The 18935-nt window shown below is 44.3% G+C and overlaps 1 protein-coding gene across 1 annotated transcript; it reads right to left on the bottom strand.

Moving 5' to 3' along the window:
• Window positions 1-3332: 3332 nt before the first annotated feature.
• On the bottom strand, window positions 3333-18846 carry FAM13A (family with sequence similarity 13, member A; the record flags this gene model as incomplete). The annotated part of the gene is made up of 10 exons (XM_008941184.1): window positions 3333-3459; window positions 4473-4574; window positions 5249-5445; window positions 9305-9388; window positions 10990-11085; window positions 15138-15221; window positions 16570-16790; window positions 16930-17011; window positions 18107-18245; window positions 18633-18846. Coding segments are annotated over 10 exons (1346 nt in total), but the record flags the coding sequence as incomplete, so codon positions are not given.
• Window positions 18847-18935: the final 89 nt, after the last annotated feature.

The following is an 18935-nucleotide window of genomic DNA, read 5'->3' as shown; positions in this document are numbered from 1 at the left end:
TAGCCCTGGGCCAGCAGCTCCCGGCTCCCGGGGACAGGGCTCCCTGGCTGCCAGGCACCGCGGGCACAGTCGCAGCCTGGCTCTCACCTTGGCAGCTCATTTCAAGTACAGATGAATCACTGCTTTGCAACATCTCCAAAGAGGCCCACGTCTGGCTGCACTCACCCTCTGAAACTTGCACAGACCAGGAAACGTTCTTAGCAGAATGATCAAAAGATACGATGCTTTAATTTCACTGCCTTTAACATAAACATCCAGTATTTGACTGCTTACTCAGGAGTAAACAGACTAAAAGCAAACACAACTTGTTAAGAATGACAAGTTTTTCCTCTGTCTTTAACGCTTGCAGTCTCATTTTGTCCACAACTCATTCTTCATCATCATCATTTAAATAAACCTCAATGATTTATTATACCACGACGTGGTAGCACAGAGACACGCGTGTCCGAAACGGCCCCCCGTGGATGGGCAGCCCAACAGGTCGTGCCGCCATCCTACAGCAGACAGGGGGTTCTACTGACATGGAAACAGGTTGTCTTACACTAAACAGCTTATTTATATCACAGAAGGTACATTTTTGTACAGTGCTTCACACCTTTTGAAAACACAGTCTCGTGCTCGGGCCTTGGAGCCCTCCTCCTGGCTTGGGAGAGCGGAGTCAGAGCCTCTGCTAACCTGGGGCAGAAAGCTGAGCAGTTGTCTTTTTTTCAGGACTGGAATTTTAATATTCATTTCTTCTCTACGACAGTCTTTTTTCCTAGCAGCTCCCTTCAGCTAGGTGAACGACGGTTTGGTTGAGTTTTTGGGTTGTTTTTTTTTTCCCACAGGGAAAGACTGAAAAGAACAGTTTAAAAAGAGAGATGGCTAGGTGTGTTTTTTTGTTTTTTTTTTTTTTGTTTTTTTTTTTTTCTTTTAATGTACAATCTCAGTTAACAGGTTTTGTTACTTTAGCTTTCAAAGTTCAAAAATATAAACTCTCTAAAGTGCATAATTGTACTTACATTTCATATAAACTATCTGAAATTCTAGCAATATACCATGTAAACAGCGGTAACTAAGCATCACAAAATGCTACAATCTCATCAGTTTAAAAATAAAATGGACTGTTCCCAACAGATCAGTTATCAGGATTTGTCAGGGGCAAAACCCAGCAAAAACAGATAATTTATCCGTACACAGTGCAAACAGGCTTTTAAAAATAAGCAGAGAAAACATACTCCTGGGAGGCCTTGGTCCACATGACAATGAAGAAAGGGCAGAAACTGCTTCTCCTGTCCACACGAGGACGCCCAGACTCAGCAAAGTGCCCAAGCTGGAGCCCAGTGTGATTCGGCAGAACCCCACCCGCCCAGCCTGAAGGTGTGTGCTCACCACCCACGTTGCTGCTGTGCTGAACTGGGCCCCAGCAACACCAGACTGAGCCCCTGCCACGGACCTTTCTGCAGCCCAGTATTGTTTCTCATTCCATACTTCTACCTGTAGGGTGACGCCGCAGCCAGTTTGGCTCAGCTGCTGGATCTAAGGTAACTAGGGAGAGCTGAGTGTGGACTCGGAGGAAAAGCCCTAAGGGCCGGCTGAAGGACAAAGGCACAGCTCTGTTTTCCTTGGCTTTACCCTGGTCAGGCTTCCCTTCCAGTGAAACATCTTCAAAAGCAGGTTTTGAGCCCGTTTGTCAGCCCAGTTAACACACGGAAAGGATCAGTTTTGTGGAGTCAGAGCCCAGCACCTCTCCAGTGACAGAAACTCAGCATCTCCAAAAAGCCGAGCCCCAGGTCAGCTCCCAAGTCCTCGGGACTCTTTGGGAATAGGAAACTCAGTCTTCACTGACTTTATATAGAATGGGCAATTCTGCAATGAGTATAAAAGCCCCATGGCCTGGGAGGCACCCTCCTAATTGCTTTTACTCACAGACACCACTGCTTTACCCATCCAGATGAGTAACTGGCATGGGCAAAGCCACGGGGAGAAGGTTGCCTTTTGGTGTGTTCATGGGAACCTGAAGAGGCCAGAACACCCTCAGCATCACTTTTGGCAAGAATTAACACACACAGCAAGTGGAAGAGGGTAAGTCTAAGCACCACAACCCAACTGTATCTATTTGTGAGCCCACTCGCCCGTAGGAAGAAGGGGAGAAGGTGTTCTGGGGGTCCTCTTGCCTCCTCCAGCGTGACCTGTGTGAGGCCTGGCTACGACAAACTGACGTTTGATCTCAGCCATTTGGCTTCTGCACATCAGCTCCCCAGAGGATCAACACAAGAGAAAGCACTACAGAAAAGTTCTCCCTGGGACACCTGGCCCGGGGCAGAGTGAGTTCCTCTGTCGCCACCATTGCGGTGTCGTTGCTGCAGCCCGCATAGTCTGAGTGATGGTGGACATAAAAGAACAAAATTTAGGCTAGCAAGGATGTGTGACAACCGTAAGGATTGCTCAGCTTGGACTCCTGTGTCTCCATCAGATGATGAAGCACAGGTACTAACCAGCTGGGTCTTCCAGGTGTCCTCCAGATACTTGACACCAGGCATTTAACCAACCAGCTGCCAAAATTCCACGGGATTCTGACTTAAAGCTTTTAAAACCTCCTTTCCTGTATCACCATAATGTAACAGTATCACCTTCCAAGCAGAACAAGCAGGCAAGAACCTTGCTGCACGGCTCATTTTCTTTGCTATCCCAAACAGATCCAAGTACTTTCTTCTACTGCAGTCAAATTGGCCACCAAAAATCAGGAAGAAAACCCAACTCAAGCCTAGGAAAAACTGTAATTCCCACCAGCTCTGGGTGAGGACTGGGAGATCCTTACAGCAATTATCTAGAGCAACAGAAGAAGTTGGTCACCCAAGAATCAGAGCAAATCTTCACTGTACCTATAAAAGAACAGTCTTGGCACTATCTGACCTGCACCTTCACATGAGATCAGCCAGGGCACTTGTCTGCTAAACAAAAGTAGAAATTATTTGATGATTTAATTACTATTCATCCTACTTTGCCTCTTGCTATGATACCCTGGGAAAAAAAAAAAATAGGCTTTGACATTCTAAATATTACAGGATCTGTAAGCAAATCAAAACAGAAGGTTCCCTCCAGTGAAGTCAGTCGTGTCTCCTACACTGGCAAACTCCATTTTGGGCATCAGGCCTGGAGAAAAAATAGGCAACAGCAAGTGTAGAGAGTGGTGTAAAGCCACTGTTCCTCCCCCTCCTGCCTCTTGGAATGGCCCTTCAGTTCCCAGGGAGCTCCTCAGCCCTCCCCAGCCAGGCTCCAACTGCATCCACTTCAGGCATTTGTCCATTTGGTGCTCTCTCCTCGTTTACTGGCAAAAACAATCTCTTCCTTTACATGATCTTGGAGTTAATATCTCTTTTACTGATGAGGACCTCCAGCAGCCTCAACTTGGCCTTAACCTGCTTGTATTCATTGTATTCTTCAGCCATAGGAGTGCGGTCTTCCTTCTGCACATTCCTAGTGGGAGTGAAAGCAGATCATGGAGATTTCTGCAATACCATGTCCTCCCTCCATCCCCCCAGACATCTGACAAAGCAGCTCCTCTTCTCCACTCCCCACCAGGGAACAAACCCAAAACTTTTATCCTTTGAGTAGAAAGGGAAAAACAAAACAACAACAAAACAACCCCAAAACAAGAGGAGCAAAGAAACCTCTCCAACAAAGTGCTGGATGCTTGCATATTGATGCTGAACACAATCACATGGTTCTAAATGCAAAACCTTACTTGAGGCATGCATGCCCTGCTTCTCTGAAGTTGCCAGCCTCTACACAATAGCTGAAAAACATTTTGGGAGCCATCTGAATGTCAGCCTGCTAGTCCAGCACAGTGAAATACAGCCTCTCCTGGCTTGGCACCACATCACTTACATGAACAGGCACATTTGTGAGAAGGGAGATGGTAACTGATCAGACTTCTCTTAGCTTACACAAAACTTTTAAGTGATTTAAATGACTCTGAGGGATGGTGGCAAGAAACTAACAAGATAGCTTAAGATTATAAATATATTAAAACATTCTATCAGTTCACTAGTGGGGAATATTTTCAGAAAACAATAAACCCAGCTACACTAAAGCAGAAATAGTTGTTAAACAAGTGTCTGAATACCTCACAGACAAGCACAAATAGGACAGAAATCTAAACATACATCATTAGGAAAACCCCCAATTATTCTATCCCTGAGAAACTCTTCCACCATTCCTGTCAGCTGGTTTTTCACAGTCTGCACTTTGGATTTCTGCTGCTTGTCATAAGACCCAGTTTTCATAGAGGCTCTGGTCCTTGAACTTCTTGGGGGGTGTGTGTGTGTAAGTGATTTATTTCGATGGGTAACTGTAACAAATGTGGGTAAAATGCTCCTGCTAAAGAAATATTTAATAGTGAATTCAGCTTTCTGTATTTGGAGGTTTTCATAGATGCCAAACAGATTAAAAGTAGCTGAAGGACTGAGAGGCGGCTGAGAAATTATTACCTTCCATTTTGTCGGAAAAAATTATCTTCAAAGTCTCTCAATTTTTTTCGGATTCTCTTTTTCTCTTCCCTGACTTCTTGGAGCTGCTCTAAGAGTTCAGGGCTGTTGGGTTTAAATATAAAGAAGATTTCACATATGGAGACAGTTTTAACAGGGAACACACAGTAAATCTACTCAGGTACGTATGCCGAGCAACGAAGCTGATCCTGCAAGCAGCTCTAGCAACCCGACTGCACTCACAACAAAAACCTCTCTGAATTTGGTTCAGCAAAACGATCCTGCACTTCAGCTGAAGCCTCTGAGGAGGTCAAGTGTGCATTTCACAATTCACCACTAACTTCTGTGAAACTTACTTGCTGAAGATGGGCCTGGTTTGGGTTACAGGATCAAGATGCACTGGTCATGAATTATGTCTATGACCTATGTGCGTTTTCATCAGACCTAGGTGCTTAAAACTAACAAGGCTAGTTCAACCTGACCTCTCTAAAAGCTGAAAAACCTTGTAGAGTACAGGGTTGCCTTCATGATAAAGGCCTGTCATTGGTCAAGTGGAGATACTCTTTAGTGCTAGAATCCAAAGATGCAGAAGTCAAATATCATTATCAGGACAGGACATATTCTTCCTAAACCCTTCATATGAGCATTTGAAAATAAAGGGCAAAACCTTTGGATTCAGCCCATAAATGAAAAAAAAAATAAATCTAGCCACTTTTCTGACAAATAAAATGCTATTTTACCAAGAAATAACTTTTGAAGTTGCCTATGATTGAACATACATGGATGCTTCATGGAGATTCGAAAGCCCCATATCTTGATTGCTCCTAGATGGCATCTTATCGTCCACTGGGGAAACAAAGCCATCAGCATCATCTTCTAGTTGATCCAAAAAGCTGCGCACGTTGAAATCTGTTTTCATGGTAATTGTCAAATCTGGCTTCACACTGCTGTCCTCCTCAGACCCCTCCTCTTCCTCCTACAGAGAGGGACAGAGCACCCCCAAAACACAATAGGTTACTACTTCCCTTTTCTTCAGAAGCAGGTTCCTGCTTTCACCACATGCACTGGGGAACAGGTATGAAAAGTGGATAGGCAGAGCAAGCACTTTAATTCCTAAGCCATACAGGACACCAGAAGACCACCAGTAAGACACACTATATCCAAAGCATGTCAGAGAAACTGTGACCACCAGCTCAGATTGGTTAAGGAGCCCCAGGGCAACAAAACGGAAGGAAAAAATACCTGGGGAATTATGAGCAACCTGCTGCTTTGTTTAATTTCTGTATTCTGATGTAAATAAACACTTACAGACATTATGCATACTGACTAAAGTATACCAGCCACCCTTTCCCTACAACTTCACCTGGCAGCCTACAGATAGCAATCTGTAAGTGATTAATTAGAAGATTATCTAGGTTAAAATGTGAAATATTCTCTCAATAGATGCAGCTCAACAGCTCACTCTAATGGCTGAATTCGAGACCTCAAATCCTTGTACAGTGATTATCACTGAGCTTAGATTGGTCTTCCAGTGGCCTGAACGTGGGATGTGACTGACTATAAAAGGACTGCTGTTGCTAACACATTCCTGACACTGGCTCTGTACCATTTAGCTGGAACACAATTAAAACTGGAGTGGTGGAAACAAATTGCAATTTCCACAAAGTACACTGATGTGTTCCAATTTTTTTCAAAATTTATAGGCACAAAATTTGAAAGCCTGCTGCAGTTGGTACTTGCTAATCCAGAGCGTTCACAAATGTGAGGCTCGTCCTGTGACACTGTCCAGAAATCATCTGGATTATCAGGGAACTGGGCTCAATTTTCTGTTACTTACAGAGATATTTCTAGAAGGCAGTTTTCAACCTTAATATTAAGGAATGAGGCAGGAGCATTAGAAGAAGGCAATAAATGCCAGCATGGACAGTGAGTCTCTTAAATACGTATGTGTGTATATATATATTTATTTAACAACCAATGTGACTCTGTCCAGGAAGGACTTGAGCTCATGCATATCTTTAAAAGTTCTGAAGGCTAGTATCACTGAAACCTTCAAGTGTATGCAAAAATATATTGTTGCACTGTGATCAAAAGAAGCCATTTTCTTGACTTTTCTTTTTCCCATGCGATTAATTTTGAATAGTTCAATCGTTCCTAAAAGATTGCTCCTGTATTTCAAGCAAAAAGGGAAAAAGTAACACTAAGACCTGGCATAGTGCCATTAAATTCTCAAAGCCAACGATTTATAAACACATGTATCTACATGAAATCAGAATTTGCCCAGAGTTTTCTTCTAATGTTAAAGCTCTAAGCCGTGAAAATGCAATTCGAAGCCACAGGCTGAAAATTACAACCAAGTTGGAGGCTTGAGGATGAAAAAAAGATTATCTGGGGAGAAGTTTTGAGCAATAATAACAATAAAAAAGATACAGAGAGGTCTGAATACATCTCATAAAAATCTGCAGAGAACTTGTGAACCTTAAAGAATAATATTTAGCATATGATTAGATAAGAGCATTTCTCCAGGCGTAAATTGTATAGTTTAAACAGAAGACATAAACCAGCAGTCATGTACTGTCCTCAACCCCTGCAAACAATTTCAGGCTGGGCTGGGGAAACCATCACTTTCTGCCATTTACCAGCCCCTGAGCACATTGTTCTGCCCTGCTGGGTAAGGTCAGCTGGGACAGATGCAGGAGAATGCTGATCCCTCTGTGGCACGGAGGCGCATTTGCTAAGTCAATCTAGGCAGTAAAAACAGTATACTTTGTTTTAGGGGAACCTGCCTGGCCCCAAAAGAGGACCTTTTGTGCATTTTCCTGGGAGAGCAAGTTGCTTCTGGATTCCCCTTCTGGAGAAAACGGAAAGGGACCATTTTCACCAGCAGTGTGGCACACTGCTCCTGAGGAGAGCTGCAGGGTGTCTTTTCCCACAGACCTTCCGCGCTCCAGGGCGCCAGAGCCAGCAAGGGCTCCTCGGGCACAGATCTCAGGAGCAAGCCTCCTGCCAATGGGAGCCCATGGGAGGAAAAGAAAGAGTAGGAATTTCACTTGTTTAGACCTCAGTGCCAAAACACTACATCTAGCTGTCAAATGACCTCTTAAAGCATTTGGCTGTTTAAAACAAAAAGTGAACTAAAGAGATTCTTAGTGATAACTTGAACTGAAATGGCCATCTAAGACCTTTCCTTTAAACAGGTCTCACATGGGAATCTTATTTTACACCTCTAACTAGAATGATCTTCACTGACTAGATCCATTTGGCTTGCACCAGCGAGCAAGCTTCTCAATGACTTTTTCAACACATAGAATATTCAAGATATTGTACCCAAATGCTTGTTAAGGCTTTGCCTCAAAACATCTTCCAAGCTTTTAGCCAAATCTCCCAAATGTTTAAAAAAAATCCACGCCAAATACCCCCAACCTGACAAGCTCTGGGGCCTTTTGGCAATTTCCTCTCTTTAGTTCTGAGTGTAGTTCAGTGCAAAACTGCCCCATGCAACTTCCCCATTTAAGTGTTAACAGGGATGCCAGTGTTAATGGGCTTCAGGCTGTCACCCTGCTTCCTTCAGTCAGAAACCCCTCAAGGTTTGTATTCCCTACAGGACACTGCTGAGCTGCTGCCTTGATGTAGCACCAGCCACGCTGGTCATCAGAGCTCACCAGAATTGACAGCTGTTAAGTTTTGACTCTGGGTGCAAGCATAGGTGAAAAATAGAGAACACAGGAAAAAGAAAAAAAGAAACCACAAACCCTATAACCAACCCAAAATCCCCCCCACCAGACCACCATTGCACATTTGATCCAGCAGTGACCTAAGAAATACTGAGAGCTCAGCGATGATTAACCAGCCTCCAAACAGCAGCTTAACACCTTCAGTGTGCAATCTGGTTTTAATGAATATGTGCCTTGAATAATCCATTAATATACAACCTAATTTAATTGCCTAATAATCAAAACAGCCTGGCTGTCTAGGTCTGCATTATTTACACTGTTAGCCAAACCCTAGCTGGATAAGGGACAGCTGACCCAAGTGTGCTAAGCACCTTTTTGCTGTTACACTGCCAGAGTAACAAAAGCAAGTGAGGGTCCAGCTCCACGCTTCGTGTCCTGGTCAGCTGCTGGACTTCTCTTCCTCTCAGAAGAAGAAGGCCCAACATCATAGCAATCTTCACCACCAAGAATTCCTACCCCACAGCAGCACAAGGAAGAAACACAACCATCAATCTGACCAAGCAGTACCTAGCAGACCCAAGTTGTTCTTACTTCCATTCTCATGTGACTTGTTCAGAGATACCCTTCACAAGGAGATGACAAAGAGCCCTGGATAAAATAAGCACGTGAATGGGAGTAGGCATGGATCCCGTGAGTGCCCCAGCTGGCTCCACAGGTGAGTGTTAGTTTTGTGAGAGCTCATTCCTGCCACGGTGCTGTGTGCAAGCCACAGAGCTTTGGAGTGAGAGAAACCACCACAAAACAAGTTAGTGTCATTAAAAAGAAAGGAGGAAAGCAAGAAGAAAGCAACGTACAAAGGCAGTTGTGATTCTTTCTTTCTTTTTTTTTTTTTTGAAGCAAAATAAAATACAATATGTGCAGGTGGAAGGAGAAGGATGGGGAAGAATGCAAAGCCAAGGAAATACTGTAGTCTTATCTACAACAAGGGAAGAATTTGATCAGAACTGGCGAGGCTTAAAGCAGCTACTGATTTTTCAGGAGGACACTGCAAAAAAATCAACACTGATAAAAAAAAAAATATCAATCAATCATTCTCTTTCATTGGTATAAGGAGAAAATTGATGCAAACTGAGCAATTAGTTAGCAGCTGGAGGTCTTCACCTTTATCTCCTTGAAGAAGGAAGCTGTTTCGCCCTCGATAATTGGCTGCAGCAAAGGGCTTCTCCGCTTGCTGGAGGGGGAACCCTGTGACAGGTGTTAACAAGTAGGTTACATTATGAATCCCTTTCTCCTCCACCACCTGCTCTCAGCTCATTCTCACCCACACACTCACTCTCAGCCATCGCTGGACCACCAAGAGAAATCTATTTCTTAAAGAAGAAAAACATGCCTGGCAACCCCCCTGAACCTTGGACTGTTTTCTCTCAGGATGGTGCTTAGCAAGGGGCATCACTGCCAAATGCTTTTATGAAAAAAAAAAAAAGCTTGGATGCTGGAATACCAGCTGGGCAGGAACAACAGAGTAAAGGCTGCAAGAAAATAATCTGCAGCCTGAGGCCCAATACACACATCACACAACATTTGGCTGGCTCTCCAGAGCTACAGCATAAGCCCAGTTAGACTCTCCAGGCTTGCTGTCCAGGAGCCTGATTCCCCACTGAAGTGGCTAATGATGTAGAGACGGATGACAGATTTTCAAATGTTTCCTGCCTCTGCACGAGCCTCTCACTGCTCTCACTCAGGAGGCTGGGGAAAGCCAGTCTCGTCTCTCTGCTAGCCACTGTGCAGCTTCAGTTTTGTCTCTACACAGGCCCTGAGCTATCTTTTAAGAGGTGTGTTAAACTGCCCATGCACAGCTACATGTTTCTTCCTTCTTGATTGCCAGCGGTCGTCTCCACAGCACACATTTTAGGGAGTACTTTGCATATTCAAGGAGGAACAGCTTTTTGTTTTGTTTAAAATGCAAGACCACCTCCCACTATTTGCAGAATAAAAGCCCCACTTCTCAGTGTGACTGTGCTGAGCAATGCTGTGCCAGTCCATTCACTTCACTGGTGGTCTATGAAAAGCAGCCAGGACATGAGAGCTGCTTGGGAACAGCAAAAAAAGTAAAGGATCGTATATGACACAGTAAATAGGAACCATGATAAAAAAAAAAAAACTCTTAAAAATTCTCATTAAAAAAACAATTCTCTTTCCACAGACAGGCTATAAGTATTCTGTGTGTGTTTTTTAGCTCAAATAATTTTTAACAAGTGGCCTACACAAGCTGTCTGAAATTAGAGGTAAGTGCATTTGCTCTCTAGAGGGGTGTCTTGAATTCCTTGCTGGTGGGAGTGTCTCCTTGCCAAAGCAGCACCTCAAATGAGGGAATATCCACCACTTGCAGGATCTCATAAATACAAATGAAGTGTTAGGAGATCGTTGTCCCTTTCAGCCAAGGAGACTGGTATCTCCTGTGAGACCAAACAACTCTGTGTTCCCAGCATACAATCCTGTGTAACCAAGTAGCATGAAGACCTACAGCTCAGACTGGTGAAGAAAGGGAAGTAAGGCTGTAGCCAAACACAAGATGATGAAATAGCAGCAGCCCAATGGAAAAAGGAGAAACAACACAAGGTGAGATGTGCCTTGTAGCTCATGGGTGGACACCAGAGTCCCTTGTCCAGCTTTGCCTGGGTTCAGTATATGGTGTGACCACCGATTCACTCAATCGCTTGGTCTCTGAGTTGTAAGTGAGGTTGAGACTTGGCCTTAGGGATTGTGTTGTATGCAAAAGTGTGGTGACTCCCATTTCCTCAACTCCAAATCAAAGAAATAGCCCCCCAAAAGAATGCTCTACTCACAATGATAGGGATGGTGTTGGCTCTGGAGAGGATCTGCTTGACCAAGCGATACCTGTCATACAATGGCTTCATCACCTGTCGTTCATTTTTGGTAACCTGGAAAAGAAAAAGAAGGGAGATCCATGAAGCCTGCAGGAGATACTTCACTCTGTAACACGTGTGCCTGTGATTGCTGTTAGTCAGTGCCTGGAGGGAATCTCACGAGGATACCAGGTTAGCAGCATTAGCTCTGAAACTGGTAGTGCAAGTGCTCATGCACATCATTGCATCTCCTGCCCCAGGTGCCAGATGAAGCAGCACCCAGGCTCTGGGATGCCTTGTAATGTGGTTGTATGAGACAGGAGGTTTAAATGCCCAGTGCAGGTATCCTGTGTCCACAGCACAAACTGACTCACAGCGGGCTGTGCCTGGAACCACGTCTACCATTATAAGGCACAAGATGGTTTCCCACCCTTATTCTCATGCCTCAGGGGCAGTGTTTATGACCCACAAAAATAGAAAGGAGCTGCAATGACTGGATACTGTAGGGAGAGACTTTCCCAGGGAAGGTTAAAGTACAGACATTTCACAAGGGCTAACTTTCTGCCTTTGCTGTTCCTCCCAATTTCCTGTCCAAGCCAGCAGTTCTTAATTGTCTAACCCCCTAACCTTGCTTTCCACCCCTTGTCCCACCAACCCTGCTGGGCAGAGAAGGGATGAGGGTGCTGTGCGGCATAGAGAAGCCAGAATAACACCATGATGCCCATCCCAAGCCTTTCTTACGTTGCTCTGTCCCTAACTGCACTCCTCCCAGCTGCATGTCACGCTCCCTTCTCAGTCTGAGTGTGTGACAAACCCTGAGCATTCATTTCTGTTTTTCTTTTGGATCCACCTTAAGCCAAGAATCTCAGTAGCACTGAGAGTGCAGGAAAAGGGAAGACCTAACAGACGGTATCTAGTGTGGGAAAGCAAAGGTCTGTCCAAGTACTAGTAGTGAGGAAGCTGGGTTTTATTTCTCCAATGTTATGCTACAGCAGGGTTCAAAAATACAGAAGATACTCAGCAGAACCAGCCCGATCATCATCTTCCTTTGTATTCAGCACTGTCTGACCCACAACCTATGACTGTCCTTCCATTAGATCTTTTGTCTAACTATAAAGCTCTTGTGAGGGGAAGCTTTAACTGATTCTTATGCCATGCCTACCTTCCTCAAGGCTTTTTACTGCTGCTAATCACCAGAGCATCTGAACAGCTGCCATATAAAAATCAGCATCAACAGTGTAACCCCTAGGGAGCTTTCTACAGTCTCCCTTTCTACAACAGAAACACAGCTTGAGACAGGGAGTAAATCTTAAAATTAATTGTCTTTTATTTTGTCTGCAGTCAACTTTCACTGGACCAAGCTTTCACATCATCCCTCCAGAGCAGGAGAGGCTGTTGGTTTGTAAGGGGCAGAAGAGCTGTGGGACTGGCAGAGATGAACTGAAAGAATCTGGAGGTAGCATCTTCCTCCCGATAACCAAGCCTGCTTCCTATGTTGAGGGCAGATGAATAGGGAGGAAGAAAGAGGAAGACCTTTTTATTCCTTTTGGGTTGAGTGCAAACATCCCCAAGCCTGGTAAGGGGCATAGAGATGTGCAGTTTGAGCCCTAGGACCTGCATGTCCCACAGCTCTGAAGCACAGTCAGGCTCTGATATCTGACAGCCTCAAGCTGGCTGTTTGTTGAGTAAGCAACTTGCATGGATTAGAGGGATGTGAGCAGCATCAAACAATTCACCCATCCCTCTCTGTACTGAGCTTTGTGTTGATGTGTCTGCATTCAATTGCACTGGTTAGCAAGTTGCCTCCTACTTTGGTTTCTCTGCAACTAGTCAAGCATACAACTGGAGAAACTGGGCAGATTATATGTAGATAATTTTATTCCCAGCTTTACTAGGTTAACACTTAGTGGAACAGGAAGCACAGTGCTACTGTTGGCTCAGACAGTCTGTTACATTAAAAAAAAAAAAAGAAAAAAAAAAAGAAAGAAGAAAACAAAAGACTATGCTGAGGCTGAGAACCAAGCCTTCAATGAATGACATTTCAAAGCTGATAAATAGCACTTTCTGTACAGAAAAAATACACATAATCCTTGCAATGGGCAAAAAATCCTTAGGCATGTTGAAGAATGGAAAAAATAAATTACATGCTTCAGTGTCTGAATATCAATAAGGAGGAAGAACACACAGAATTAATTTAGACATTGGAAGTTAAGTGTGTGAGGCCTGAGTCAGCCCTGCAGACTTAGAGCAGCATGCTTAACAGAAAGCAGATTCTGAAAGAAAATCTTTAGCATATGGGCAAACAGTCTCACTAGGTAAACACAAGTAATACCAGCAAAACCCAAGTATATTTTGGGAGAACATCAAAATGCAAAAGGACTGTTTGAATAACGGAGCCTTTGACACAACTCTGGGGCACACTCCACATAGCAAAAAAGCAGCAGCTGAGGAACAGACTTTTGCTTGCATTGTTAGAGCAGCTCAAGAATTTCTGCAGAGATGGACTTTTTGGCTTAACTAAAACAGTTCAGTTCCACCTTTGCAGGTTCATCTATCACTGATGCAGAAAGACCCAGAAAGACAATAAATCTGAGCTTTATTGTTTTACTTGTTTAGTTAAATATCTTTAAGAAAAAAAAAAAATACTTGGCTGAACTACCCCCATTCTCCTGAAGCTCCCAGTACTTTTCCACTGCTGCATGGCCAGGAGCTGGGAACAGCAAAAGCTGATCAGCTGCAGTCTTACTCGCCATGCAGTTCAGTGTTGCTAGGTATAGACTGCTTACTTAAACCCAAACAAATTAAAAAGCAGTGGTATAAATAAAGCATCAGAAAGGGGAGGGGAAAAAATAAAAGGTCTGCTGACAAGCTAGGCTCTGGGCTTGTTCTCTTTTTAAACAAATTTAAGTGACTTCACTTCAGTGAGTTGCTACCTGTTGGTTATATCGCTGTAAAAGTAGCAAAAGCAGACTTGGTCTCATGGAGAAGAGAGGAAGGTTAAGTGGATTCCCTTGTTCTGGCCTTTGGCTGTTTTACACAAGAATAAAACTGCATGTCCTCTGACACAACTGTGCTGTTTCCAGTTGCTGGTATATGGGACCATACAACAGTAGTGCTTCATTAACACATTTAAATAAATTAGAGAGACTGTTCAAAAAAACAAAGGAAAAAATAATTCAGGAGCAAGAGGAAGGAAGAGATCAGGAATCCCATGCAGCAGCAGAGTGGCAGATTGGCCAGCTGCACAAATCAGGTATTCCTTATGAGCAGTAATTTGCTGCTCCCAAGCCACTGCTCAGGGGACTGGCACCACTCTGACATTAAGTTCTGGTAGCAGAATATGGTGTCATCAGAGAAAGAGGAGGGAATTCACAAAGCCAACTCGGTGGCCTGGAAGCCACCACGTCTCTGCCATGGCAGGGATCAACAGGACACAATACTTAATTCTCTATCTTCACAAATAATTCCCCTTGGTTAAGATCAAATTGCAAGAAACCTTCAGTGGAAATCTTCCACTGGCACGTGAGGAAAAATACCCTTTTCTCAGAAGAATCTCCTCCCAACTTATGCTGTGATGCTCAGGAGACGAAACTTTCATGAACCCTTTGGCACAAGAGGTTTTGCCAACAGCAAGGTGCAGGTGCCTCCCTGCAAACAGCAAGGTACCCAGAGAAACATGCTGTAGCTCCTCTAAGAAGGAGCAATGTATGCAGACCCATCTTCCCAGTTAGCCACCAGTACTACCAAACTGCAAAATTCCTGGTTAGATGGGGAACCACACATCTTTTCCCATGTGGACTGTATCCCTGGGAAAGATGGTGAATCTACTGCACCACAAACTGGATGTCTGTGGATCCTGGTGAGTGTGATGCCAAAATAATGTACATTCAGCCTCACTCAGCCTGCAGGCTTGGTCCAAGCCCAGTGCTGCCTGCAGACACCACCTTGCTGAGAACAGGCTCCTCAGCAGCAGCACCGAAGGATCAGGGAGGTGGATTAGATGACACACGTGTGGTTTGATCAGCAAGGATCTAGGGACTGTGACATGAAAGGAGCATTAGGGGGATCATTTACCACAGGCAAAGATGTATAGAGATGCACTTTGAGGAAAACGAAGCTGTACATACCGGTCTGCCATGAATGCTTTCGTAATACAGCAAAGCTTTCTGAAGAGACACTTTTTCAGCTGCTATCTGATCCCTTGTCATGTCCTATGAGAAATGGCACAGAGAAAGAGAGGAAAAAAAAAAAAGAGTCAGATTCCTGGACTCAAACAATACTGATTTGTGGCCTAACCAAAGTCGTGTCATTTCGTCAGCAATGTTTTGAAGTCTCGTTTCTGTCTCCTAGTCCTCTTTTCCCAGCTGTATTGCCAAAGAGACTATTAAGATCAGTGGCACAATGCAGGCAGATTAAAACCATAAGAACTTTGCATATGAAGGCATTCTATGTACATAAGGGGGATTTGCTGATTATCAGTGTGCTCTGAAAAAATAATGGTATGTAACTTTTAATGACGGTGGCTCTTTTTCACTTAACCAAAGTGTAAATTCTACAACAAACACCTATTATTTCTTTTTCTCCAAATCTGAGACAAGCTCCAGTACCTCCTGCAAAGCCTGCCATCTTTGCTTGGACTGCCACAAAGACATTTTACCAAGAACTGAAGTGCAGTCAGACCACATCCTTCTGCCAGTTCTGTCACAGAGTGAAAAGATCTGGCAGACAGGCTGAGGGGACCAAGCCAAAAAAAAAAGGGCAGACAGTTGGAGAGGACTTCCTCAAGTTTGCCAGAGTTCCCCCACTGAACTTGCCTGACATTGAGTCTTCTTTTCCTACCACAGCACCAAATACTATCACAGGCCCTCTTTAAATGGACAGGCTATAGATTCTTGCTATCTTCAGAGAACAGCCAAATGCACACTGTGCTTATCTTCTTCTGCAGATCTAGTGAAGGAAGATAATGCTGTCTGCCTCTCTCTTACAAAGCATGGCACAATTCACATGTCAGCAGACTCAAGGACTTCTCTTACAAGGCTGTGCAAACCTCAGGAACGAGCAACATCAGACACAAGACCTCCCTGCTGATAACCCTCAGAGATTACAGCAGCTAACACAGCTCAATATGAAACACTGAAGAGCAGCAATAAAATGTCCTGAGAGAAGAGCATTCAGCTTTGGAGTGAACTAGAACAAAACAGATGACCTGATCTCCAGAATCACTGGAAGACTCAGAATTTGACAAAAGCTTTTGGACATATAAGAAAAAGCCAAATACAGGGCAGGGAAGATTGCAAGAATTCAGCAATGTTACTTGGAATATAGAAGGATCAGGAAAAGAACACACCGATGACATTCGATAGAAACTCAGATTTGTTGGGGGAGAAATAAACCACATACTAAAGGCAGAGGGAAAGAAACTGAAGTGGGTGAGCCAGGAGTAAAGGTTCTAGACTTTGTGACAGAACACAGAAGACCACAGTGCTTTCAAAAGTGACTGTGCAGCCACAGGTTAGCTACTTGTACTTAAAGGCCCAGTCTGATCAGTCTACATTGTACCTTAATATCTTCAGGTCGGTTTGTCTCTGACCGTTTTTCTTGAAGCTTCTTCTGGATAGAATCAAGGGTGGCTTCCACGGCAGGCTTGGCAGATTTGTCTGACAGGTCTTGCTTCTTGTCATCCTCCTTTTCAAGCTGAGAGCCGAAGCTCTTGGGGAGCGTGTTGCTCCGCTGACGCACAACGGGGCCAAGGTCTTCCTCTGATATTTTCAGTTTTGACTCTAAAGAGGAACATGTGGGGGAAGATGAATAATTTTTCTTTTTTAAAACATGACAGTGAGAGGATCACTGCTTAACATCCAATTTAAATGAGGCAGAATCCAGCTGCCCCCTGAAAGTGCACCAGAGGTGGCTGCTCACCTTTAAGTTGTTTTCGGAATTTGGCCAAGTCATTTGTCCATTTGAGCACTTCAGGGTTGGCCGCTTTGTCGCTGTGGGAAGGCTGGGAGGAAAGAACAGTTGTGCTGAAACAGTGTTAAACCAACTGGAGAGAGACACTGAAACACCACGTGTCACAGAAGGAGGTACAACAGAATTTGGACCCAGCATAGAGCATGGGTGCTGCTTCTGACTGGCACCTCCACACCTTGGACCAGCTCATTTCAGATCTTGCTTTCATTGTTCCTGCCTGTCACAACACTGTCTTCTAAGGGACATCATAAGATTGATTTTCTTTTTAGAAAATGCAACAGTTTTGTTGGCAAACATTAAGCTGTAGGAGTGGCTCAGAGGGCCAGATGCACATTGGAATACTTGTGCCTATTGTTTACTAACAAGAAGGCACCTCCAAATTGGAGGAAGTCTCGCGTGAGCAGCTTGGTAAGTGTTAGGACGCATGTATCCCCACCAAAGGCTGCCTGACATGCAAAGACACTAAAATAACACAAATGCTAGGCTATGGCAAGCTCTGAGCATTTCTTCCAGCCTTTTCTACTGCAGGCAAGATCCTTTCAGTACAATCCTTTGTGGTTTAGATCACCAACAAAGATGCAAGCATGCAGAGCTTTAGTTCCTTAAAAAGCTTTCTGTGCATCAGAAGGGCATGTCAGGAATGATTAGAGTACAGTACACTGCTCCTGCTCAGCAGCACTTGACTGTGGTTCCTTGCTCAGGAGTAAAGGCAGCTGCTCTCTCTCCCCTGCAATGCACTGGTGTCCTGGGATTACCATCATGCAAATGAGATGTGCAACTGTGCTTCCCATAAGCTGAACTTGAATAAATAAACAAACAGAAGTTTAACATGGCTGTTCCTACACAATGAGCATGTGCTTTTGGCACAGTGTTTTAAGCAGTGATCAAAATCCCCTGAGTTTCTCAGGCTATCTGTTGTGCTGCACATACTGCCTGGAAAGGCATCCATACTTGCTTGGTATGGATGCACATTCTCTTTTTTTGGGCAGCTGCTTTTTTTTTTTTTTCTTTCCCTCTTATAAAAGCTTTCAAGCCCTCTGTATGTTTGACAGACTTCCCCAATGTCCTTTTCCTTTGTTGCTAACACCTGTCTCTCCATAAAAATGTTTAACTCCAAGAGACTCACTCGGTATTTCCTCTCCTCTTCGAACTTGTCCTCAAATCTCCTGATCTTTTTCTTCAGTCCCTGAATCCTCCGGGTGAGTTGTGCAGGGGTAAGATCCTCTCTGTCATCTTCATAAGATCCCAGAGATGAACTCCGCCTCCTACCAAGAGCAGAGATTGCAGGAAGAGCTTACCCAAACAACCACAGTACGTCTTCATTCAGAGAAGGCCACTTCAACATTATGTAAATAAAGGCAAATCCTACAGAAGTGAGAAAGCTATGCTGCTACTCTGTAATGACAGGCAGCAAAAGATGATGTACACAGCCTCCTTCAGCAACGGCAGCTCCCTAGATAATAATTCACAAGCCCAGGAATGATTAGTTACCAAGAACTTTTCTAAAATTCCCAGTTTCCCACCAGGAGGAACAGAACCCCAGCACAGCGTAGCTATCTGGCACATGTGGTCTGAAAAGATGTTGGCTGACGCAGCTGTGCAAACCCTTTACAGCTGGGTGTGAGAGTCGGCCCAGGCAAAGCACAACTCACCTCATGAAGGAGTGGGAATTGGGAGGGGAAGGAGGCACTTCTGTATCATCCAGGTACTGCTGGCTGTGTCCGTAGGCGTAGAAGCGAGGGGACAGCATAGGATCGCTGTCCTCATCCAGAAGCTGCCGAATTAAGCGGCCTGCCTGCGGGGAAAGGCGAGCCTCATCTGAGTCTAAGCCGTCTCGCTGCCATGAGGAAAGAGCAGGGATGGGCTCTGGGAACAGTAAGACAAAGGCTGGTTTCATTGTTTTTGTTTTACACGTAGGACAGACTCCAGGCAACCTTCCTAATGAGCCCTGACCC

The sequence above is a fragment of the Merops nubicus genome, unplaced genomic scaffold, assembly GCF_000691845.1.
Source record: "Merops nubicus isolate BGI_N331 unplaced genomic scaffold, ASM69184v1 scaffold405, whole genome shotgun sequence".
NCBI classification, from domain to species: Eukaryota; Metazoa; Chordata; class Aves; order Coraciiformes; family Meropidae; genus Merops; species Merops nubicus.
Note: the sequence above shows the minus strand (reverse complement) of the source record. Positions and strands in the feature narration are given on the sequence as shown.